The 27,296-nt window shown below is 37.5% G+C and overlaps 1 protein-coding gene across 6 annotated transcripts in view; it reads left to right on the top strand.

Annotated features, from left to right (window-relative positions):
* Window positions 1-27,296, top strand: part of cadps2 (Ca++-dependent secretion activator 2) — a 202,499-nt gene that overhangs the window by 38,582 nt on the left and 136,621 nt on the right. For all 6 annotated transcript variants that reach the window (XR_013815960.1, XR_013815961.1, XM_079809208.1 and 3 more), the window contains exons 2-3: window positions 1,907-2,020; window positions 22,011-22,343. Coding sequence is in view for 4 of the 6 variants with exons in the window: in XM_079809208.1 (XP_079665334.1) it covers window positions 1,907-2,020; window positions 22,011-22,343 (447 nt within the window). In the remaining 2 variants the exon portion in view is untranslated. The remainder of the gene's footprint in view (window positions 1-1,906; window positions 2,021-22,010; window positions 22,344-27,296) is intronic.

Here is a 27,296-nt window from a genome sequence, read left to right as displayed (position 1 = left end):
TTCAAACAAATCTGACTTATTCATTGTTCACACTTGTCACGCGGCAGTGCTTCCGGGTCCAATCTCATACCTCAAGAAAAACAACAAACGGTGCTAATATACACTCACAATGTGGTGTAATACTTCAATAAAAATTATAATCATAACCTTTATATCTCCATACCAAAATTCCAGATGGCCAGACAGTGAATCATCTTCTATAAATCGTTCAAATATTATTGTCTGTGACGGTGTGAGCACAGAGATTGTTGTGTAGACTGTAAGTTTTTTAAATGTTTGATGTTTAATATGAATAAATAGCGCTCATAAACGGCCGTCAATGGCATTGGCATTCTCAAGTGAAATGAGTTGAGGCTTGGACCCAGAAATGGCGTTCCTTACGTCACAACTTAACAAGTGGATAGGTACTCAAGATTAACATGAGATTGTGTGTTATGTACCTTTTAAGAAATCTTCAATGACGAAATATATGACTGGAAAACTAGTCTTTTATTAGACTGATAGTCACAAAATGCAAAACAATGCAGGTGCATTTTGAAATGTTTCAACTTGAGCTGCAGAATTCTGGATACATTTGAGAATCACGATTTTGTTATTTCAAACAGAGAACACGATTCTCCCAAGATTCTGAACAGACAACTTAACAAATAACATGTCATGGTAACACTTTCCGACATTAATGGATAACTACACAGGAATCAACTCAATATTAACATTCTAGTAACTACTATTAACTAACAAGAAATTCTGATTAATGAATTGGTAAGTAATAGCGTATTGTTTTAGTAAGTAAAACAAGTAATTATTGTAAAATATAATGTGTAATTCGTATAATTGTGATGCAAATTTTCAGCATCATTACTCCAGTCTTCAGTGTCACATGATCCTTCAGAAATCATTCTAATATGCTGATTTGCATTTCTTATTATCAATTTTCAAAACAGTTGTAATACTTAATATATTTTTGTATGATCCTTTTTCAGGATTCTTTGATGAATAGAACGTTCTAAAGAACAGCATTTTTTTTTTAATCGAAATATTCTAGAACATTTTAAATGTATTTACATAATTTAATCCTTGCTGAATAATAGTATTAATTTTTTTTACTGATTATTTGAACTGCGTTTTGTGGTGGGGTGTGAACTGCTGGCTCATGTATGTGTTTTGTTTCTTGACGGCTCCTTCTAATTTCCAACCATAGACAAGGTCTTTGCCAAAGCTGGTTTTTGAAATGGCCATCCTGGATGTCAATTTATGAGTCATAAATATGATTATGACTAAGAAAAGCAGTTAATAGTCCTGATTTTTGAAGCAACCTCCTCTCATGCTCACTGTGGGTAAATATGATTGGAAATAATCCCCTCCAAACAACATCAAAGAGTATGACTAATGTTTTTTTTCAAGCAGAAAACATTTTTTTTTTTTTAAATCACCATTTTGAATAAAGATGTTTTTTCTCTAAAACATTATGGATGCATTTGTTCCACTGTTCCTGCTGATTTTGCATGAGCTTTGGAAGCACATTAAAGGATGGGAAAATAATTGTGTTTTTCCCCTCATTATTCATAACCAAAACATCAATAATGCCGAAAAACATTTATGAATACAGACGAGTAAAATGAGGATATTTGTATTTATGGAAAGCCATTTCCATGTGCAGTACTAGTGAAGTGCAATCACAAAATAACAATTTAGCAGAAAATGGCATTTTTATATTGACACATGCTCAACAGCACTGCATCACATTCTTAGCGTTACCAGAAGAAGTGCTGTAGTAAGCATTTTTAAACTCTCTTCTATGGTCATTCATCTCTTCTTTTGGCTGAAGAAATGAGAAGTGATGCCACCGATTTTCCACTGATCACATCTTCAGTAAACTCTTGTTTTTTCTCTTTTCTTTTCTCAGCTAAACAAGCAGCAGTTACAGGTGGTAAAGGAGCGTTTCCAGGCCTTCCTGAAAGGAGAGACACAGATTGTCGCGGATGAGGCTTTCTGCAACGCCGTGCGCAGTTACTATGAGGCAAGAATGAAATTAATTTCTGTATCAAATTGGCTACTTTCAACGTGTATGGCCATTAGAATGTGGCCGAAGTGACCATTTTTCATTTTGAGTTGGTAGAATTATTGTCTTTTGTGTTGTGTGTCTGCAGTGTCCGAAACAGCATATTGTCTAACTAGGTACTACGTTCCATGAGGAACGAACTTCGCTTAGTAACTTATTATTAAAGGGTTAGTTCACCCAAAAATGAAAATTCTGTCATTAATTACTTACCCTCATGTCGTTCGACACCGTAAGACCTCCGTTCATCTTCAGAACACAAATGAAGATATTTTATGATGGCTCAGAAAGGCCTCCATTGGCACAATGCACGGTACGCTCTCAAGACCCTTAAAAGGTACTAAAGACGTCGTTACAAAGTCCATCTCACTACAGTGGTTCTACAATAACTTTATGGAGTGACGAGAATAGTTTTTGTGCGCAAAAAAACCCTAAATAACGACTTATATAGTGATGACGATTTCAAAACACGGCATCATGAAGCTTCGAAGCGTTATGAATCAGTGAGTCAAAATTGCATTGCAAAATTGCTCAAAATGTTTCTAAATTTAAAATGCATTTTTTGCCCCATTTGTATTGTTTTACTACTTACACAATTATTTAAAGTAAATATCATTATATTATTTACAATATATAAAGTGGTTTTTAATGATTTTTTTTTGGGGGGGCTTAGATGGGGTGGGTCCTAACTCCTGACCCCCCTGCGATTTTATGCCTATGCCTTCGCGTATGTGTCAAAAGTTTGGCCTTTATAGCGTCAGTTGCATCACTTCACTGCCATTCTCATATTTTTGTATTATTATGTCTACTAAGATTCCTTCTCTTTAGTGGTTGTTTGAAAGATTATAAATTATGTCTCATGTCTGAATGAAGTTTCAAGAACCTACAAAAATCGCAGATCCAAGAAGAGTTTATTTTTTGCACCTGCAGAAGAAAGGCCCTTTGTGCTTTGATCAGCAGATAAATAATTGAAAACTGATTGGCTGAATTCTGCTGCTCGAGTGGGATTAATTGAATTGCTTTTGAATTGAATAGTTTTTGCTGCCTCCGTCCCATGTCTTTTCTTTCCCACACTCACTTTTTTATGTTTATTCATGTCTTTCATGTTCGTTTAATGGTACGAAGAGGCATGCAGAGTTTCCAGAGAATAACAAACAGGCGAAACAGATGGTCAGCTGAATAAAACCGCTTCAGTGTACAGTATCAAACAAGCCGTTCAAATCAGTGTTTTTTTTTACCTTTTTACGTCTTCCATTGTCAATCACCCTCTTTCTCGCTTTCATCACTCGCTCTCTTAATTTCTTTTTCTTTTAGAACAGGACATGCCTATCACGTCCTAATAGGATCATCATGTCATATCAGTTGACTCTCCGCTCTATTAATTGCACTGGATAGGAAGCAGCTCTTTGAAGTTTGGTCTGATAGTCGCTCAAGCACATGTGGAGGACGCTGGGTAGGCTGATCAAAGTTCCAAATTGTCATTCACTGGCCATCGTGCAGAAATCAAAGCGTCTCTTCGGCTTCTGTGGGTTTTTTTTTGTGGCATACGCCACCGTGGTTCACCAGGGACTTGTGGATTGTGTTTTCATTTCATTATTTAGAAGATGAAGAGTAGCAAGACATGTCTGATGGGGGTTGAGTAGTGAATTATTGGTTAGTTTATCACTAGTTTTGTTATGTTGCATCACTTGTAGTACAGACAGTAAAAAAGGGGTATTCATGCAACCTGTATGGAGTTTTAAAAAGACTTCATTAAAGAGTTATAAGCCATGAACCAAACCAGCAGCTATGAGGTGAGTCACATTATAAACTTTGATTTGAAGTTAAAAAATCTAAATACAAGACAACGTTTCAAGACTGTTACCAGCTTTAGTAAAGGAAAGAACTGCAACCCCTTGAAGTATTTCTTCATTACTTAAAATAAAAAAGGATGGATAAATACAAAACTGTTGATTTAAAAATTTTTGATTATTGTATTAAGAAACAGTGTATTTTAAGTTTATTGCAAAATACACACATACATACAAATATTTAAAGGGATAGTTCACCCAAAAATGGAAATTCTGTCATTAATTACTCTCATGTCATTCCTTTCGTTCATCTTCGGAACACAAATGAAGATTTTTTTTTGATGAAATCTGAGAGCTTTCTGTCCCTCCATTGACAGCCTACACAACTACCACTTTGACGCTTCAAAAAGTTCATAAAGAGATCATATGAATCGAGCGGTTTAGTCCACATTTTCTGAAGAGACACAATCATTTTATATGATGAACAGATTGAATTTAGGCATTTAGGGTTTCTGCAGTTTATCTGTTTTGAATGTTTTGCACTTGTGAATAATGTTCCTCACTGTAAAATGATGGACTTCAAATCGTTTGGAAATCGTTTGCATTTTAACCCTTACCAGATTGATGGGCACCTTACTGCTACTTACCCTATTAATTCCTATTGAAGCAGTAAGGGTGTACTTAGTCTTTCACTTTTATCTAAAGCGATGGATAAAAAAATAGGGCAACAATATGCAATGCTGTGACTAGTCCCAGTTAGTCTAAAACTGTACAAAAAGATTCGATATGTAGAATAGTAATTGTTAGTATTAATGGGTCAAGTGTTGACAAAAAAGATGCGTCTTCAGTCGATTCTTGTAAATGGCTAAAGACTCAGCAGCTCTGGTTGAGATGGGCAGGTCATTCCACCAGCTTGCTAAGGACCAGGTGATTTTTATTACGTAAAACCATAGAATTCAAAGAGGGTGTACTTTCTTTTTCACATGACTGTACATCCTTAAAGTTGGTGCAAACCTAGTCTCGCGTAGCCAGACCTTCAGACTGACGGTTGGGGTCTGGACTTTTTCGCAGCTTATATTGGCCAAGGACCACCTAAGAGGACGTTTGACCGACATGTAACGCAACCAATCACAGTTTGTTTTGTTACCCGTCATGAAAATGTGAAGTCGATGTCCCTGCAATAACAGACTGGCGTCCATCTATAAATTATTCATTCAAGAATGTTGTGCAAGTGTACTGAAACAGTGGAGCCACGAACTTCACATACTTTTGAAAATCCAGCATTTAGTTGATCTTGGTAAGCGCTCATTGTCACAGTTGTAAACATGACGGCGTTCTTCTGGGGTTTGGCGTCACGGCATTTGTTTCCAGACGAACCGTTGAAGTACGCAACACACACGTCTCACGGACATCCTGTAGAATTCAACCAATCAGACGAAGACTTTGTACTCCTGAAGTGTTTCCAGATAAGTGTGACATATGCATCTGACATTCAGCCAGCATTCCTTGGGCGTGGCATCTGAGGCTACGACTAGGGCAAACCGGCATCAAGAATTCCTCCTGAGCAAGAAATTGGACGCCACAGAAGGTTTGAAAGACCCAGGGAACTAGGGAAGGTGGGTCCAGATTCAATATGTCTAGTGTCAGGTTCAATGTATTTTGTAATGGAAAAAACTAATGATGGCTCAGCACCATGGAGGTCCGAGCCCACATCACTATGGGAACGCTGAGACTGGGACAATGGAGATGATGTGGCTTCTAAAAAGGATTGGTGACCTTGTTCAGGTTCAACCAAGGAAACCAAAGCAGTTAATGAGACCGTTTCCAGATTTTCTTAAGAAAAGCTAACTGATGGTTCATGGCGAGGTAACAGAGTTGTAACCAATGAGCTCTATACTACTCACCTGAATATCACTGGAGATCCCTCCGACATGACACCCTTGAAAACCAATGGGCCCTTAAGTCAGACAAAATCCGCTCTTGAACCCCCGCGGTATCCCGTACAAATCCAGCTATGTATCCATTCCAAAGTTAAGCTTTAAAGTTATTTAAAGCTTTAAAGCTTTTACATGTGTCTAGACATCGTTATAGTGAGGAGCTAATGCTAGACCCCAACAAACTGCGCACGCTCGAACGAGATCTCTCCTCGAGAATGACAGAGACAGACCATGATGTAAGCAGAAGCTGGACTCCGGGGTGTCATTGGTCAAGGCCACATGTGACAAGATTCTCGTATCATACGCTGCGCATTAACATTTTTCACTGTTTAACCGTATCTGGCAGTCTGGAACAGCTATGATTTTGGCAAACACTTACTCAATTAGCTGATTTCATTTAAGTAGGTTGGATACATTTCTGTATATAGCACAGATGGAACTTTGTATTGACCAATCAGCATCTAGGATCAGAAGTATCCTTTTTTATCATTTTTAACTGCAGATACAATTCCTGTAACCTTACCTGAACTGTTGACCATGCAATGATTATATATGTGTTCAAATATTCGTCCATTTTAATAATTATCGAATGATATTTAAAATTAAGAGTAAGTTGTTTTTGGGAATTTGATACGTTAAGATTCGGGTGAAACTCTCATTTCATTATTTCTTCCTGCTTCTCCCTATTTCCTTTTGTGTTTAATGTTTTAATCGTACTTCTGTGTGAGTGGGCTGGCCTCAAATTAAAGTATTTAGTTATTCTTTAACTCAACTCTTTGGAACCCCTTTGTAGACTTTACTGAAGCAACAGAATGCAGCACTCAGAATCACAGTCTCTAGCCAAACTGGGCTAAAATCAACTCTGAAGATCTCATACATCACAAACATGCTTTTTATGAGGACAAGCCAGGTTACCAAGTAACCTGTTGCGTCTTAGAGCGTCCACACTTTGGTTTTTTGGTGCAAAGTGAGACTTTGTTCGTAGTCACATTCCATGAAGGTCACATACCTACTCATAAGATATTCAAAAAGAGTTTTTTTTTTAAAGAGTGATTTAAAAGCGGCAATCCTGACACAAATAGATCTCATCTTCACGGTGTAGTCATAACTCTCATTAGTGTGTCAGTCAAGCAGGAGCTGCCTGCCACTGCTTTCATTGATTATGACAGAATGTGCTGTGAATTAAAGATGTCGGATTAGTCCCTGCAGATGTCTTCCTCGCCGCTGAGATATTTTTAGTGGGTTTGCAGGACGTGGGAGCATCCCACTGATGCTAATGCCTAAACCAAGAGGAAATGCAGGTCTGAGAACGTTCAGAGCCTTTAGGTTGGCCTTTGGATTGCCCAGTGCTCAGTGGTTGTAAAAGGGGTCAACAGCTTTTCAAGTCACCATGAAATCAAAATTGACATCTTATTTTTTGTGGAATGTTGCAGTATTTCTTATAATATATACTTTATCTATGCACATCATCATTTTTTTAATTAATGTACCCTCATCATTTTTGATCAAAATAACTTACCACCCCTCTTGCAGCGACGTCTCTTCTCTGATGATGGGTGGGACAACCTGTCAATCACATGAGATCGACCAATAACAAACCACAACCATCCAACGGCCCAATCAATTCCCCATGGACAAAATCAAGTCCCGCCCTTCTTATTTAAGAAGCTGTTTCACTCACATATACGTCACAAAAGGGAAAAAAACTATATAAACATAAACAGTAAAAATTCGTTAAAATACATTAATTAAATGAACTATTAAAACATTTAATTAAAATATATATTTTTTTTTTGTACATTACTTTTAAACATTTTACACGTATTATATATATTTAAAAACATTTATTGATCTGTTTTTCTGTTGGAATTCAGGCCTTATTCTGAGAATACAGGGGAAATTCTGTTTTCATATTTTATTCATACATCCTTTTTTATATCCTCCAGCCACCCAACATATTTCCTCTAGCCTGTTTATCATTTTCCCACAAGCTTCCATCTCCCTTAACAACCTGCATTTGCAGATCCTGTACGTTGTTTGTTTTTGATAAAGGACTGTTAAGGAGCTGTGTACTGCTTGCTTTTTGCAAGTTAAGCTGCTCTGTACAGGCACTAATCTCAGAAATGCAGTGATTCAGATCTCACTTCCTTTTATTACACTCTGAGGACCTGTCAAATCATCTTCAATTATAATAATAGAGCTATTGTGTGTGAACAGAGCTGCCATTTTTATCCTCTGTCCTCAGCCATTGCCATTTATTGATTATGGCAGCTTTTCATTGTGCACAGCATCAATATGTTGCCATGGACTCATTTTGATCAGTAATGACATCAACCTTCCCATTATGGCCTAATAAAAATGTCAAATTCATGATTAGGCACCATATGGGTGGTAGTAGCCTGATGGTTAAAGTTCAGGTATGCTAATATAAAGATTATAGGTGAGATTTCATGTAGCGGTGACCTTGGAGTTGGAAAGCTAAAAGATTTATATGTCCTTGGTGAGATATTTTACCCAGTCAGGCAGGCAGGCATCTCTATTACTATTGATTTAACTTGTTTAGAAAGCCAACCGTGCATTTTAGTGGATCTCCTCCCTGCTTCATTGGTACTTCAGACATGTGTAATACAACAGATCAAATGGCTTGTTGAAAAAAGGTGTGATATTACTTTCCACCTTTGAGGAGAGGTGTGTTATTACTTTTCTTTATAATATATACAACTCAAGTTTTACTGTTTGACTGATACATGCCAAGAAACAAGGTTACACTACATTGCCAAAAGTTTTGGGACGTCTGCCTTTACATGCACATGAACTTTAATGACATCCCATTCTTAATCCGTAGGGTTTAATATGGAGTTGGCCCACCCTTTGCAGCTATAACAGCTTCAACTCTTCTGGGAAGGCTTTCCACAAGGTTTAGGAGTGTGTTTATGGGGATTTTTGACCATTCTTCTTGTGAGGTGTTGTGAACTTCAGTTGTTTGTTGAAGAATAGACCAGGAGACGTCGAATTTAAGACAGAAGTAATTCTTTTTAATGAGAACTCTCTGTGCTGCAGGTCGTCCGAAAACGGTCGTCTGATTTTAACAGTACAAAATAAGGCAATTTATCTATATGTTAGGGGGAGTGGTTATACAGCAGAGGAGGAGACATTCAAACAGGAATGCATATGTTGTGTAGGTAAAGGACACACCCTACATAACTGTGTCCCTCGTCCAGATTCAATCAGCATAACAGTGCCATTCAACTGCATAGATGCTAATCCAATCACTCAGGCAGTATTGCTCTAAACTTGTCATGCTAAATAGTCAGGAAATTGCATAGAGACAAAAGACTTAATGTCTCAACCACTTACACAGCCTGAAATAATCTCCTTAGAATTTCCTCAAGTTTACTTCAAAATGTAAAACCCAAATATAGATAATGTTTTCAATTATATTCTATTACATTTGAACCTAGATATAACAATGTATAAATTTGTAATTCAACAGATGTTGGACGAGAAGGCCTGGCTCGCAGTCTCCGCTCTAATTCATCCCAAAGGTGTTCTATCGGGTTGAGGTCAGGACTCTGTGCAGGCCAGTCAAGTTTATTCTCACTCGTAGCTCAGTGTTGGAAAAAGTGCAACGCACTTTTAAAAAGTCCTTAAAGTGCTTGAAGTTAGCATGAAGCTTAAAATGACAATTTCTGCCACAATACCATGGTTAGGTATTGTTACTACTAGTGTTGTAGTACTCGAGACTGGTCTTGGTCACCTTTTTTTGACAGTGTTGGACTTGTCTCGGTCTCGACCACATTTGTACTGTTCAAACACTTTCTCACTGGTTCTCTCAGCGCGGTGTAGTAACGGGGTCACGTGATCGTGATCGGTGTGTGAGTACCTGCCCTGAGCTCGCGCTGTCTAATGTTTATTATTGCTCTGAGCTGATAAACGGTCCGTGCTGCGCAGCTCAAACGAGTAGCGTGGATTTGTTCTGCTTTCATTTTGTTTGCCGTTTGATGTTTCCCATATGCAACAGAAATGGCAGTTCTTATCAGTTGGGCAAAATTTTGTTGCACCAGCAGGAAAAAAGGTCGCAAAATACGACCATTTGGTCGCAGTCTGGAGCCCTGCCTTATTAGATTGGACAGTGTAGATGAGTCGGGAAACAACGGGGAGGAGAGAGAGGGGAACAGGGCCTCGAGCTGGTACTTGAACTCGGGGTTGCCTGAGCCGACACCATATGTTAGAACATTGCCCACAAGGCTATTGCTCCGACAATAGCCAGACCTTTGAATAAAGTCCGGTCCACATTGCAGCTTATTCTGGCCAAGAACAGTCAACTGTTGCCTGACCAACATGTAAAATGGTCAGTCATGGTTTGTTTTGATTTTACATGCTGTTTAGAGGTGGTTCACTGCTTTAGATGACACAGAACTATATCCAGAAATATATCAACCTATTACCTTGTAATCAGCCAATTCGATTGGCTTACCAGATCATAAAAGTGCTTTCCAGTTTTGCATTCAGCAGGTCCGTGAACAGACTGTGAACTAGACTCGTGACTACTTACAAGAATACACACACCAAAAGCATTTCACCGCATCCTCTGCAACGTTGTGCGATAAAAAGAATATCCGAAAGGTCAGGAGAAACTGGGGGAGAAACTGGCGGCCAGATATGGATAAAGGGGTGAGATTCAAATCGATCCTGGGGTGCATTACTCACCGTATGACCTTTTTATTTTCATTTTACAGAGAGTTGTGCAGTTTTGCATAAGTTAAGACTCCCATATTCTTCAGGCTCCCCAGAAGTGTTTAATTGGCATTCCTAAATAGTTTGGTTAATTGCGTTTTCTCTAATTTCACTCCTGAAGCTGTGATTTAAATTTAAATTGGACATGGTAATCACATCAATTAAAAACTGAACATAGAATCACCATGCCCTTAAAAGAAATTGTATCAAATAAATCTGAACATTTCTTCAAAGAATAAAGGTCACTTTAGTTCACTGTGCATTTTATGCTTTGCCTTTTGGGTCCATCCAGGTCAGCATGTCCACTTCAGAGCCCACCGCCAAGAGTAATAAAATGCCTCCACAAGATCAACCTTCAGCCTCCCTCTATTGTTATGGAAAAAAATAGCCAATCATGCCGAGCTGTATTCAGGTCCCCGCAGGTTAGATCACTTATTTTCTCAATGCTGTTTATGAAAATGATTTCAGCTGTGCTCGACGAGGGCAGACAGGGCAGGAAATTAGTGTTGAGAGGCTGTAGGATTTGCTGTATTGTAGTGATTAGGTAATGAAGTCAGCCCTCTCCCCGTATAGACTGGCTGTCTGCGTCGTCTGCAGGCCATAACCAGTAGTTATAAGTTGTTGAGATAAAATAAGCTCCACTTTATGGATGGCTGGTTGTGTAATGTGGCACAGTGGTCTGTAATTTTTCATGCTTGTGTCGTGCAAAAATCCTGTACCCCTTGGACTCAAGGTCCTTACCTTAATTCCAACATGCAATCCACCACAAAATGCAATCATAATTAAAGGGCACTTTAATGAGGATAGTATTGTGTAATATTAGTCCGGATTTTACATTTAATTGTAGGTTACACTTTACAATAAGGTTTGATTTGTTAACATTTATTAATGTATTAAAAGGAGTCCTATAATGTCCTTTCCACAAGATGTAAAATAAGTCTCAGGTGTCTCCAGAATGCGCCTGTAGGTTTTAGCCAAAGAATCCACCACGGATCATTTATTATAGGATATTTTGAAAGCCCCTATTTGGGTGGCAGCGAGTAAAATTCGCAAAGATGGATAAATACTAACTGTTTGACCAACTTTTTTATTTATTTTGTGAATGTACGCAAATTGCATTTGTGAATGTGCTGGTTAGGGCGCTATACGGTGGCTAAAGTTACCATTGTCTCTATTCACAGAGATCAAAGCTATGTCATTAGTTTTATTTTTTAGAAGTAATAAAGGTGTGTTTCTGAATTGACCTATCGGTCAATTACTGTTGCTTACTCGGACAAACAAAAGGAGTTGCTATATCTTACAATGTACAGCTGTCAGTGTGAAAACCTTATCCCAAGAGGTTTTTGGACACAGAATGTAGCGTATACCCTGTCAGAATGATGGCCAAACTTTACTGGTGGTTTATCAAGTTTATTACATCGTTTTTCGCTCCAAAAAATCATCGTAAGAGCTGAACAAACAAAGCATAAGAAGTGCGCATTAACGTCTCATTCACAAACTCTCTCTCTCTAGCCCTCTCTCCGTGGCATTACCATTAACATACACAGCAAATGACACAAAAACACTAATAACACATACACAGTAAACAAACATATACACAGACCTTATGCTTTTCGGGGGTGCAGTTAATAACTGGTGAACTTTGTATCTGCAAAACAACTCCGATAAACTGCGAGCGAGCTCTTATTTTACTACCCGTAGACTATAACACCCGTCAAAATAGGAGTCCTCCTTAGTAGGACCGATATTGCGGACCTTTAAACATATCTAAACTCACAGAAATAATATAAATATGGTGAAAGATTAATTTGGAAGCGATGGTTTACAGATCTCAATGCAAACGGGAGAAGCCTCTTTGTTACGATCGCAGATGATAGATCAACACTGTTTATGTACCGCAGGGTAAGATTACATATTAAACTGATTAAATGTGAATTTATGTAGAGATGCACTGAAATGTAGACCTTCGTGTTTCTGACCGAACGTTACACCGTTGCATGGGAACAGTTAGTTATAGTTAGTCAGTTTGTACGTTAGCAGGGAATTACTAACTTTAATCGTAACTGAATGAGAGTATGATAACCAGAAAATCCTCTCAGGATACCTGGAATGAGTGTTAAAGTACCTCGGGCACGACGTTTACGATTTTTGTAGCATAAACACCATCAAACCGATGAGAGCTTCGGATTTTCCAATGTATCTCTATGGCGCTGAAACATATAGATGTCCGAGTTCCGGTCCCAGCGCGACTGATACTTAACTGCCATTGGCTCATGGGCTTTCGATGGGAGGGGCTTACCGATAGGTCAATTGTACAGGCAGTGAGCATTTTCGTGCTAAAAATAACAAGCTCTGGTCACTGTGAATACAGTAAGAGACAATGGACGCTTTAGCCACCTTAGCACATTCAGAAAGGCGATTTGCAAACACGCATTATAAAGTCCAGCACTTGCGTGTTCTGGATATGAAGTTGGATCACGAAGAGTTGGATTCAATCCATCTTTGAGAAGCAGCTTTTGTGCAAATCCTGCGTTTACTGACCTTCGTTTGCAAAGCAGTCCAGTTTACAATGATTCACAAAAACATACGAATTTAGCTCATTTCTTTGGCACATTACCTTCGCAAATTAAATGATTCCTCTGCATCCTCAGTGGCTCAGATGCCAGGAGTTTATTATTACAGCCAAAAACAGAACAGATATAATGTTAAAATAGATGAGACATTTAATGACTAGCTGCTCTAGTCTACTTTTGACATGGCGTTAGAACTGGTACACCGCTGTCACTTGCGAAAACAAAATGGCGGCACCATGGGTGGAAACGTTAGTTCATGCTAGCTACCGTATTTACTAATGTTAATTTTTGTGCGGATTCCCATTAAAAAGACTGGATTTTACCTGTGAAAATTAACTGAACGGACCGCACCTTAATGGATGAAATATGGTTGTGAAAAACATTTCACGTTGACTGTAAAATTGTAGGATTTCTAGCAAGGCAGTTAATAGAATTCCCCAAAAAGTTCCTTCAGCTAATGAAATAATTTTGTGCAGGATGGAAAATATTTTGTGCAGACTCACCAAAACAAAGCATATCTGTGGTCGATTTATCATGGCGTTTGAGTTTTGCACCTTACATTTTGACTAGTCCCTCTGCTTCTGACTTTTTCCACCATTGTCTTACAGCGTATCTTAAGGAATCAACAAGGCTTTGCCCTTAAACATGTTCCTAACACAAACACGCAAGACAATTGAGTCCCGATGTGTTTGTTTTGTTACAAGTTGTTTGCCCTTTAGCCAGGGCAGAATCATTTCTGTACACATTCAGCCCGAGGTTGTCATGATCTGCTATTTTATTTGTTCCTTCCACTTCACATTCTCTCTCTACCTCACATTTGTTTTTCACTGTTTCCCATGTGTTTACCACCCAGAGGTTCTCAATTGGATTACTGTGTGACAGCATTGCAAACAGAATAGCTGCAGGCGCCGACTTTGAAGGCTGTCAGAGCCATAAGTGATGTTTTTTTTGCCCTCTTTCTCTTTCCCATTCTACATTCCCGTTCATTGATTCATATGGTTACATTGCTTTTTTACTTTCCTTTCCTTCAAAACTTATGAAAAGCTTCCTACTTTTCTGTCTTTCTCTTTTTTGGCTCTGGTCTCTCATACATTACATCATCAGTTTCTTTGTGTTCATTGCCACAGAACACTCCAAACTCAATGTACAGTAGGTCTGATTAGTATTTACTAGAGAAGAGCCAATTATAGAGTTGACTGACTGGTCATGTGTCCAGGCACGATCCTGTACTGCTCATTACTCCCAGTCACTCTCATTTGGTCTCTTGTTTCTCTGCTTTTACTCCTAGAAAGTTTCCAGAGTGGCATTGTGTCTTGCCAAGCAGTTTGCCAGTAACTCCCTTTCCATTGCCAATGGAAACTTGCGTCATACGTCTTCGAATCGGTATCAACAGTTTTGAATTGTGTACAAAACATCACGTCGTCAGGTTTGAGTTGATTCCCCCATCATATTTTATTTATTTTTTTCGACGTATGATTGAGGCTGGAAAAGCAACACAGATTTCCATTCAGATGTGAGTAATCGTACTGCCAAGAGCGAGTCCGAGGGCAGAGCTCGAGTTCACACGAAACCCGATAAGAGGAAACGCTTGAGCGAATTTGTGAAAAGGGACAAACACAATAGAGATATAAATGGAGCAGGTTTTTTTTGCCAGTGAGAGATGTGACTCAACATTCATTTTCATGTAAATACACATGTAAGGGAATTGCTTATTGTTCTAGAAATCAAACAAAGGGGCTTGAATCAGTCTCATGTTGAGCAACTCTAAAGGTGTCTTCAGTTTTGCAGTCATTTTCTCAAGCTCTTGAGCAATGAGCCGTCCTATAGTTGTTTATCCAGTCACTCCATCTACATTTCGAAAATAGGGGGTGAGAAAGCGAGAGAGAAGATTTAAATGTTTTTAATGTGCGAATAGCAGGTATGTTTTATTCATGAGGAAGCCTATGATACGGTCCGCCACACACTGTCTTTTCCAGACCTTATGAGAGATTTATAAACAATCTTTAACTTTTGACCGTTAAAGGCTCTATATATCAGTATTGGATCACAACCCGCAGGCTTTGTTTTGCTTAAAAAGATATTTGTTCAAAATTGATACCGGGTTAATATGGTATCTTTATGGTATCTTTATACACACTTAATATGTATGCAAATTGTACTTTATACATTTGTATTTTGGCACGAGGCTTGCGTTTGTCATCCATATCCTCTGGTTGAGATCAAGACTGTTACGTTAGCTCATTTCTAAAATCTAGCGAGTGGCTTTGCTGTCTAGTACATACAGAACCTCATAAGTTATTGATTTTAATCGCTCTATTAAAGGGTTAGTTCACCCAAAAATGAAAATTCTGTCATTAATTACTCACCCTCATGTCGTTCGACACCCGTAAGACCTCCGTTCATCTTCGGAACACAAATGAAGATATTTTTGTTGAAAGCTGATGGCTGAGAAAGGCTTCAGATAGGCCTCCATTGGCATTCAGTACATTTACACTCCCAAGACCCATAAAAGGCACTTAAAACGTCGTTACAAAGTCCATCTCACCACAGTGGCTCTACAATAATTTTACGATGCGACGACAATAGTTTTTGTGCACAAAAAAAATCAAAATAACACCTTTATCCAACTTGTTATTGTCTTCCGTGTGTGCCTTCACGACGCATGCGCGAGAATATGACGCAGATCCGGCATTCGGACACATGACCCAGAAGCGATTTGTTTACCAGCAGAGGAAGACGGGCGTGTCTAAGCTGTTGAATTCTACATTGATCGTGCTTTAGGTCTCGGCGTAGTTCTCAAAATGGAGTTAAAGTGTGCATTTCATGGATTCCCGAACCCCGGCGCTACGTCATATTCTCGCGTATGCGTCGTGGAGGCACACACGGAAAACAAGAAGAGGTTGAATAAAGTCGTTATTTAGATTTTTTTGCGCACAAAAACTATTTTCGTCGCATCGTAAAATTATTGTAGAGTCACTGTGGTGAGATGGACTTTGTAACGACGTTTTAAGTGCCTTTTACGGGTCTTGGGAGTGTAAATGTACTGAATGCCAATGGAGGCCTATCTGAAGCCTTTCTCAGCCATCAGCTTTCAACAAAAATATCTTCATTTGTTTTCCGAAGATGAACGGAGGTCTTACGGGTGTCGAACGACATGAGGGTGAGTAATTAATGACAGAATTTTCATTTTTGGGTGAACTGACCCTTTAAGGCAGCAACTCTGTGTTAAACAAAAAGCGCAGAGAAACTTTTGCATGTTTTGTTGAAAGCATAAAAATGCATAACAGACATACACTGGGTAAAATAGTTCTCAACTGGTTGTCAAAATATTGTAATCAAATTGTTAAATGAATAATGTAGAATATATTAGTTAGTCAAGAACACTTGTTACAAAGTTTTAGGACCCTGGGCTAGCATACTGAATCTAAAACTACAACCAATAACTGTATTTAACTTTGCACTGCCTAAAAATGTGACCAAATCAGAGTTTAGGTGTCAGTATTTATCCAATAATTCTGACAGTTTTTTTCTTTCTAAGAATGACTAAGTGCACTTTCAAGTAAACAGTTAGTTATAAAGAAACAAATAAGTCAATTAAGAGCAGTGAGTGTTTAATAACTGCAGTTGCCTATGAAAAACAAAATATGTTTTTTTTTTTTATTAATACAGTTGTCGTATCAGAAATCACACAAAAGAAGATTAAGTAGTTTTTGTTATCAAATAATAATTTACAAAAGAAGAAAACACTATTAGCATAGGCCCTATAATGTGTAAAGCCATCACTCCACATATCCTAAAACGTCTGATCTGAATGTCACACCAAAAATATTTTCTTGTGGTGCCCCCCTGAGCACTTGGTGCCCTACGCGCAGCGCGTGGTGGGAGTGGCGGCACTGATGATAACACTTTAAAGTTGTTGACTAGGTTGCTTCCTATACCTTTAGGAACAGCCCTTATGATGCTCTCTAGGTAGGGGTTTTGGAACAGAGCAATAGTGTGAGAATAAACATGAGGTTCAAAACATAGCTACAAATTAATGTTAACATAATGCCTGTTAAATCACCTCTCAAAAATGAAAATGTTTGGCATTGCTAAACCTGTTCTGCTAATTAATCCCCCTCCAGCCTCCTCGCTCTCGCACACTAGTAATCTCTCCCCTCCTCACGTTTATGGCAGACACGCCGCCCCCTATGAAGTCAAATATGCCAATATAATCTCCATGTCTTCCTTCATAACCTGCTCCCTGCTGTTAGCGAGGCAGTTCGGCCATAATTCCTGCACTAATCTACGATCTTTCTTACGACTTTCTCCTTCATTCTTCTGCTAGGATTAATTCCTCATATTAGCTTTAATTACACAAATGGCTCTGTATCTTATTAATCTCTTCTCTGCAGACGGAGCACAGCTCTGCACACCGTTGGTTATAAATAATTGAATGAGATTTTAAACCACCAATTAAGTCAAGCAGCAGGGAGAGAGGAAATCCCTTGGTGGGCGATTCATTAGTAATAATGTTTGACATTTTCACCACCACAAAATGGAGGCATTGGACACCATTGTGTAATTGCAACTGTCTGCAGAGGTGTACTTTATATATCGACAAAACATAGTGGTGTGGTACAGTTTGGACAGATGCGTATGAGGAATTTAAGGGAATAAAAACTTTCTGAAACACAGTTTGCTGTGTAGGTTTCCTGCATTAAAAGTAGCACCAAGTACTTTTTGTTTTGTTTTCGCCTGTCAATCAATGTGTATTTATCATTTATTTTCCCTGCAAAACAGTGAATAGGGAATTTAATGGGTATCATTCTCAGTGTTATAATGAAGCAAGGAGACTTTGAGTTCCTAATTGCTTTAATAAAAGTTACATAATATATTAAATAAATATTCAAATAAAATATAGAAAGAAAAAAAAATATTACACTTAACATAAAAACATTTTTGAAACATCGTCAAATTCATCATGTCTCCTGGCGGAAAGCCGTACACAATTCATCAATACGCATGCATCAAGGGTTTAAGGGTCAAGGGTTACTCTTTCGCCGTAAATCGATGCGTGCGGCAATCTGCCAGAAGTTAGTTATTTTAGTCTATAAAGTTTTAAATATGGATATTTTTCTTACACAAACGCATTGCTTCGCTTCAGAAGGCCTTTATTAACCCCCCGGAGCAGTGTGGAGCAGTTATATGATGGATAGATGCACTTTTATGGACTTCATAAACGAGACACCAATTAAAAAAAGCTACAAAAGTTATTCAGTCAAGATCAGTGAGTGATTTTTTTTTTTTTTCCTGTCTTTTGTTGTTTGAATTCAATAATTTCCTTCATTTCATTTTTGATTGTCTCTCCTGTTTTTATGTGCCATCTTTCTGCTGGACGACATGGTTATGGTATAGATATGGTAACCTGAATTGTCTAGTTTCATCAGAATGATTTTCTTCGATTCGGTTTCTAAATGGCACAGAGGAAATGAGCAGGCCTGCGTCCTCCCAGCATGCCTGCCTGTCTGTCACTTCACCTGCGTGTCCTTTTTGAGGCAGGAAGAAGCTATTAATTTTCTCTGCAGGAAAGTAAGCCACTCACTCACTGGCTCATTCAGGTACTAAGAAGCACTGCAAGATATCCATTATATCCATTATTGTTGTTGTTGTTTTTTGCCACCGTTTGAATGAACTTTTAATGGAACCAGTGACGGACTAACAAGTAGGTACGTTTTAAATTTCCAAGACGGAAATTTCAAGCCTTTTCTCTCATATCCTTCTTGTATTGTATTCACCAAGTTGAGCTGTATATTTTTGTTTTGCATGTATTCCATTTGACACTCAAGGTAAGTACCTCCAGACGCTTATGTCAAATGGACCTTAATGAACACTTTTCTCAAATCTGAATAAAAAACAGTTTAGTCTCTATGGGGGTCCAAGTAAAAGCAATTTGAGTGAAATTTCCCCTCTATGAGGTTACCGGGTTGCCTCCTGTTGCACACTGATCTCTGTCATCTCACCAGATCACGGCAGTTTCGACAGAGATACAGTATATTCCCCCGCCTCCTTGAGACGAGGCAGCTGAAGTGTCTTTGTTCTGCTCCATTACTCGCGGTTAGGAGCTGCGATTCGTCTCCATCTGCTGCTTCTGTCGCGCCTCACCAACTTCGGTTTCCCCCAGACACGGTCACCGAATGAAATTACTGAAAAGTGGTGAAGTGTTTTCATGGTCTTCTGTGAGGATTTGCCACTCTCTCAGCGGGGCCTTTCCTCTCTCTTATGAATCATTGTGTTTTCTAAATTTAATTGAATTTTGGCTTGTTACTTCAATTCATTCCTTGTGTATCTTTTGTCTGTAATGTGCGTATAATGACAAATTTATGGAAACGAGTATGTCATCTGTATTAAAGGTGCTGTGGCCATTCGGGAATTTACAAAAACCCACTGTTGAAGCTGTTATAATAAGATAAAAAAGGGATATTTAAACAAAAAATACTTGTGTTGAAGACACATTTTTAGAAACATACTTTTTGTATTCATGTTGGTATGTGTCATATTCAAGGTGTATGTGTATAATGCACACATTTTCAGAATTATTCATTTATAAACTATATAACATTTTTGGGGAGTCATACCACATGACATTTAATAATTGTAATCAACAGCACCATGTTATAAGAGTTCAAATTTACAAAAATTTTAAGAGAATTTGAAGAATTTATTGATTATTTTGAATTTATAATAATTAAAAAAAAGTCAAATTACTATATACTAAATTACTAAATATGCTTATTTAAATATTTTAGTTTTTTCCCCATCATTTTGATATTAGGACAGTTGTATAACAACGTAATGCTGTCAAACGATTAATCATGATCAATCGCGTCTAAAACAAAAGTTTGTGTTTACAAATGTGCGTGTACTGTGTATAATTATTTGTATGTATATTTGAATACAGACACATACATGTATACATTTAAGAAATATTTGCATGCATATATTTTATATATACTTATATCATTTATATTATATATAAATATTTTATATATAAAAATAACAAATTTGTCTTAAATATATACGTGTATGTGTATATATATGTATGTATGTATGTATGTATGTATGTATGTATGTATGCATATATAATATATATATATAATATATATATATATATATATATATATATACACACACACACACACACGCACGTATATATTTAAGACAAATTTGTTATATTTATATATCAAATATTTATATATACAACCCCAAATCAGAAAAAGTTGGGACAGTATGGAAAACGCAAATAAAAACAAAAGAAGTGATTTCTAAATTTACTTTGACTTGTATTTCATTGCAGACAATATGAACACAAAATATTTCATGTTTTGTCTGGTCAACTTCATGTCATTTGTAAATATGCATCCTTTCCTGTCATTCAGACCTGCAACACATTTCAAAAAAAGATGGGACAGGAGCAATTTAGGGTTAGTAATGAGGTAAAATGGTAAAATAATGATGTGATTTGAAACAAGTGACAACAGGTCAACAGATGATTGTAATTATGATTTGGTACAAAAGAAAGGTCTAATCCTTTAGGAGCAACGATAGGCCGAGGATCGCCAGTTTGTCAACAAATACGTGAGAAAATTATTGAAATGTTTAAAAACAATGTTCCTCAAAGAAAGATAGGAAGAGATTTGGATATTTCACATTCAACAGTGCATAACAAAATTAAAAGATTCAAGGAATCTGGAGGAATTTCAGTGCGTAAAGGACAAGGGCGCAAGCCTAAGCTGAACAACCGTGATCTCCGATCCCTCAGGTGGCACTGGATCAAGAATCGTCATTCATCTATAAACGATATCACCACATGGGCTCAGGACTACTTTGGCAAACCTTTGTCAAGTACCACAATGCGTAGTTACATCCACAAATGCCAGTTAAAACTGTACTGTGCCAAAAGGAAGCCCTATGTTAACAGTGTCCAGAAGCGCCGTCGACTTCTCTGGGCTCGGAGGCATCTGGGATGGACCATCACACAGTGGAAACGTGTACTGTGGTCAGATGAATCAGTATTTCAGGTATTTTTTGGGAGGAATGGACACTGTGTTCAAAGGAGAAAAGGATCATCCAGACTGTTACCAGCAACAAGTCCAAAAGCCAGGGTCTGTCATGGTATGGGGTTGTGTCAGTGCCCTTGGCAAAGGTAACTTGTAGGTAACTTGACCAGACAAAACATGAAATATTTTGTGTTCATATTGTCTGCAATGAAATACAAGTCAAAGTAAATTTAGAAATCACTTCCTTTTTTTTTATTTGCGTTTTCCATACTGTCCCAACTTTTTCTGATTTGGGGTTGTATATATAAAAGTAAGAAAAAGGTCCTCAAAGTAATTATATAAGACAAGTAAACAGTCAGCAATACAATAAGAACAAAGAAACTAATTACAAACAAAATAGACAAATACAACAGAACAAATTAAACAGTATTTTACGTTTTTCAGAAAGATAACATTGCATAGTACACAAAATCTTACTGTACGCATTAAATATAAATTAATCCTTATTAAAGTTTATTCAATCAAGATCACAGTGATTTTCCAGAATGCAGGGATATTAGGCTTCTGTCACTTTAAGAACTAATTGATGGATCCACTATACTGTTACACGTTTCTTTCTCAGCTGTGAACACATAACTGTGAACACTCACTGTGTTTACGTGGATGCTCTTTTCATGACCGTTGGAAGCCAAAATTTAAAATCAATTACAATTAATCGCAAATAATGTATTTCTGATTTAATGGGTGTCATGTCATTGACCTAATAATCTCAGCATCTCAAAGTATCTCTTAGCAATACTGGATATGAAAAGCTTTGCAATGTTCATCATAATGTACCGATAGATAAGATTCACCCTGTCCGTTTCTTCCGTCAGGGCTTTCTGAAGAGCGATCGAGTGGCCCGTATGGTTCAGAGCGGAGGCTGTTCTGCCAGTGACTTCCGCGAGGTCTTCAAGAAGAACATCGAGCGTCGTGTGCGCAGCCTGCCCGAGATCGACGGCTTGAGCAAAGAGACTGTCCTCAGCTCCTGGATCACCAAATACGACGCCATCTACAAAGGAGAAGAGGACCAGCGGCGGCCACAGGGACGCATGCCCTTCAGCGCTGTGTCTGAGCTCATCCTCAGCAAGGAGCAGCTTTATGAGATGTTTCAGCAGATCCTGGGAATCAAGAAGTTTGAACATCAGCTGCTCTACAATGCCCTTCAGGTCAGTAGTTGCTGAGTTTTAAGGGTCTGTAATGTTTTTTTTCTAAAGTACTGGATGGTATAGGGCTGCATGATAAATTGAAATAACAGCAAAACCATATGGCTGCATTTGGGACGTGCATTTGGGAAGACGTGCAGCAACCAACTTCCCAAACTTGTAATGAGAAGTGCTTTAACAGAAGAGAAGCTTTAAGGGTTCCCTGCTGTTTTCTGTCAAAATAAAAGTTTGATGGTGCGTTCCATTTTTCCTTAGAAGTATTTATATATTTTCCTTTCCTCGTTCCCAAAAGGACTGTAGTGAAACAGTTGTAATATATTGTTTATTAGCACTTCTGTTGTCTGCATTGATATAAACTCAGTGGTGCACACAGTACTATCCATGATACTTTAGCATTATCTGTGCAAAATACCAGTTGCATTCCACAAGAGCAAAGCAAGAGCAATCACAACAAAGGCTTGCCTGGATGCACACGTCCATCTTAGTTTTCTGTCTTGGGTTTGATGTCATTCCCAGCTACGACATCCCTCTTCTGAGGTGAATAGAATGTAGCATAAGACAGACAAAGGGGTGACCGTCTAAAATATGATGAGTGCAAAACAGACACATCTATGAATAAAAAAAAATGTCCTCCATCATTTTGACTGTAGTAAAATGAATGCAAAAATTGACACTTCAAATCAACATTTCAAACTAAACAAATCTAAACCTTGACAAAAAATTGTCTTTGAGAATGTCTACGTATAAATCCAAATCCAGTATTAAATATAAGTATTAATGTCCAAAAACCACTAGAGATTGAGAAAAATGTAAAAAATGATGTTAAAATATATTAAAATTTTGAATTAAATTATTTTCAATGGGGAAAAAATTGCTCATAAAATGTTTTATAAAAATTGCACAGTATCATTCTAAATAATTACCAATTTCCTGGGGGGAGAAAGGTACATTTTAAGGCTTTGATCACTTTTGACTGCGAATAAAGAGGGCCAGAATGTTAAATCATTGTGAAATGAAATTCAACTTAAAATTACATGTATTGTCTAAATAAAACATTTTTTTTACATTCTCTTAAACCATATATGGCAGAGTTTTATCTCTGAGTGCTTTTCAGAGATATGAAATGTCTGGGGGTTTTGCCATGACAGCTTCATCTCTGTGGCTTTTAAAAATGGCTGACTTCACAATTCAAAACATTTTTGAAAAGAACAGTCATAATTATCAGTTGTGTTTGATTTTCACAATCTTTCTAAATAAACATCTCCGGAAACAATTCTGTGAGTTTTCAAAGCACCAAACGGAGTAACAGATTTTTCATTGTTCTCTGACACTGTGACATGTATGGTGTCAGAACAATCGGCCAAATTCCCTGAATGTCCTCAAAGCTGATTTTTACAAAGGACAGAAATTAATTGCTGGTTCCAAGATTCCTTTGGCAGATGATTTGGACAAAAGATTTTGGTCCCAAAACGTTTTGGTCCCAGCAGACCTTCGGAAAATGTCCAAAGGACCAAACCGTTTAAGTCTATTTGTGCTTTTTGTGTGAGGAACATATTTTTTTTGGTGTATAATCCCTTTTTTCCATAAATGAAGTTGCACATTATACATTAGTGATTTAAGGTGCAAGATATCCTTAATATTTAATAATATATTGTGTAGTCATCTTAGCATTTACACCGTGGACACATTTTGTTTATGCTGATTGAAAAAACCTGTGGAATTCTACAAAACTACAGTACCTTATTTTCCCAACAATAAGCCACACCTGACAATGCAAAGTCACACCTGGTCAAAATTGAATTGTTGAGAGAAAAAACACAATAAGGTTGCATCAGCGTATCAGTCACATTTTATTATTTCATTCAGAAATAATGTAAATAAAACAGTATAAAAGCATATTTTAGTTCTCCTCTCTCCACAACAAATCCTTAAATTTAACAGAATTCAGAACAGAACAGGAATTAAAAACATATGTATAAAACAAACATACATTTTAGTGGCATGCATTATAAACAACATTTAATACAAACGCCAAGCTTAAACAAATTTATTTCAAGTGAAACTGAAACTATCGGCAAGTGGGAAATGCATTCAACTAATAAACTTAGAATTGCGTATCTCAAGTTCCACCATAATTTGCAAATAAATGCTTTAAAAATCAGTCAATGTGATTTTCTGGATTTTTTTTCTCATTCTGTCTCTCATAGTTGAAGTATACCTATGAGGAAAATTACAGGCCTCTCTCATCTTTTTAAGTGGGAGAACTTGCACAATTGGTGGCTCACTAAATACTTTTTTGCCACACTATACGTATTTGACCTATGTCACAGCACATTTCGGATATAACCCCCCCCCCCCGATTTATATTATGGAAAATACTGTACTTTTGTCCAATTTGTCAAATTTTGCTCAAAATACATAATCGTCCCTGCAATTTGTATGCCAAAAGTCACTTCTGTTATATCTCAACTTAAAGGGTTAGTTCACCCAAAAAAGAAAATTATGCCATAATTTACTCAAGCCCTCCTAGGTGTATATGACTTTCTTCTCTCAGCCGAAGTTATACTAAAAACTATCCTGGCTCTTCCAAGCTTTATAATGAGTGTGAATTTTTTTTTTTGAACCCATCCACCCATCATAAAAGTGCTCCACACGGCTCCAGGTGGTTAATAAAGGGCTTCTGAAGTGAAACAATACGTTTTTGTAAGAAAAATATCCAAAATTATAACTTTATAAATAATAATCTTAGTAATCTTTAGCTTCTGATAATGGCTGTCCGTACATTCACAAGAGAGCCGAGTTCCAGCGTCTGAGGTAGGACTTAGGCGTATCGTAAGCTTAGGTGAGAGTAGACTCCTCTCGCGGTTCAAAACAAAATGGGGCTGGGCAACAAACTCAAGCTTCTCTTCTCTTATATCGAAGTCCTCTGACATTTCTCCTTAAAAATTCTTGTTTTAGACTCAATTTTTTTCAAACAAAAACGCACTTCAGAAGGCATTTATTAACCCCCAGGAGCCGTGTGAACTTTTATGATGGATGGATGGATGCACATTTTTGGGTAAAAAAAAAAATGGTACCATTCACTTTCATTATAAAGCTTGGATATTTTTTAATATAACTCCGATAGTGTTTGGCTAAAACAAGGCAGTCATATACACCTAGGATGGCTTGAGGGTGACTAAATTATAGGAATTTTCATTTTCTGGTGAACTAACCTTTTAACGGCTTACAAATGACAAACAACCCTGGACAAAACGCTTTTCTTTTGGAATTTAACGACTTTTTACAATGACATGTTGTGTTGATTGTGTTTCCTAATCACGGTAAGCAGTTTAGTGCCTTTAATCCTTTGCCCTTTACCGTAATCACCTGAGCACAGGTGGCTTTATCCCATCATCAGCCTCTTTAAAAACATCCCAGAAAGGTCAGGGGTTGATAGAAAATGGTCCAACTGGCTTGCCCTCCTGTTATCTTTCACTAGCCTTTCCCCAGGGGACATGAGGAGTAAAAGAGATGTGGTGGGCGGTCTTCACGGACGTCTCTTTTCATCGCAATCGCAGTTAGCAGATCAGTGCAATTAGGCGGATTGAGCCCAACATTTAATTGGCACGTTTGGCATCTAACTGAGATCTTATGGCTGGGTAAAAGCAGGGGACTGCACATTGTTCTTAATATGTCCTTTTCAAATTATCTTCATGTTTGTTTATTATTGACATTTATTTATATCTATTTATTTGAATCTGTTTATCTAAATGTATTTTGTATTTTAATTTCTTTTCTTTTTTTTTAGATGTATTTGTTAATTTGCTGTTATCATATTTTTACAACTCTAGCTATTCTCCTTCATCTTCAGATACTGTTATTGGTTCAATACAAGGGATAAAACAAATAATTTCATCCCTTAATTTGTAAAAAACAAGCAAAATTCACATTAACAGTAACACGCTTACAACGGAAGTCTATAGGGCAAGTGTTCTGAAAGGTTTAAAAGCTGAAATATGCAGTGCATGTGGCTTATGTTAATTGTTGAAACTTATTTGAGCTGTGAAACTGTCTTGGGCTTTCTGTTGTAGCTCAAAGAAGTCTATTGGTTATACGATATAATTGGGTCAGACAAGATTAATAAGCATTTTTGTCATTCTAGCCTCATTTTAACACGTGTAATGTTGAATTATTGTGGCAATAATATCAAAACAGTGTGTTTCAACGTGAATCTAAGTGCAGTGTCTTGCTGCATAGACTTCCATTGTAAAAGCGTTATTATAAACACAATTTCTCTTGCTTTTACAAAAAAAAAACTGAGGGAAGAATCACAATTATTTTCTGTAATCGACAGAACAGATGCTTTTGATAGGCTTAACTTGTATTGGACCCGGAACATTCCTTTTGAAGTGAAATTATCTAACATAACGTTTCCAAAAAAAATAAGGAAAAGTTAGGTTTTTTTTTCAGTTTAAATAGTGTGCCTCCGAGTTAATGTGTTTGGTACAGGGCTCATTTCATCTGCATATGTCAGATCTGTTGCCATTAAGCACAGCATTGCTTTTAAACTGCAAATCTACGATTCAGAAGGCAGCCTGTAGTTTTCTGAAAGCTTGCACACGGATCTCATGTACATTTTCCGAATCTTTTTTTGTACCTTATATTGTTGTAGACTAATGAGGTGAAATTGCTGCTTTGTTCTAGTCAAATCAGGCTTGAACTGCTGGTGCTAATCTCTCTCTGTGCTTATTAAGAATTTACGCACCTGTGTGCATTTTATGGATCCGTGTCAGCTGACATTTAAAAGTTTGTTTGCTTGCATGTTAGATTCGGCATTCACTGGCGGCTCAGCATTCGATAAATCACTCATGCGCATGTGTTTTAAAGGGCAAAGAAGTGTAAATTTATGAGTGGTGTTGTAAAAATTACAAGGAATACTGTAGAGCAAAGCAAACAGAGTTGAAGATGATGACT

This window comes from Gobio gobio, assembly GCF_949357685.1.
Source record: "Gobio gobio genome assembly, chromosome: 25".
NCBI lineage: Eukaryota > Metazoa > Chordata > Actinopteri > Cypriniformes > Gobionidae > Gobio > Gobio gobio.
The sequence above is the reverse complement of the archived record's forward strand: the minus strand, read 5'-3'. Positions and strand labels throughout refer to the sequence as shown.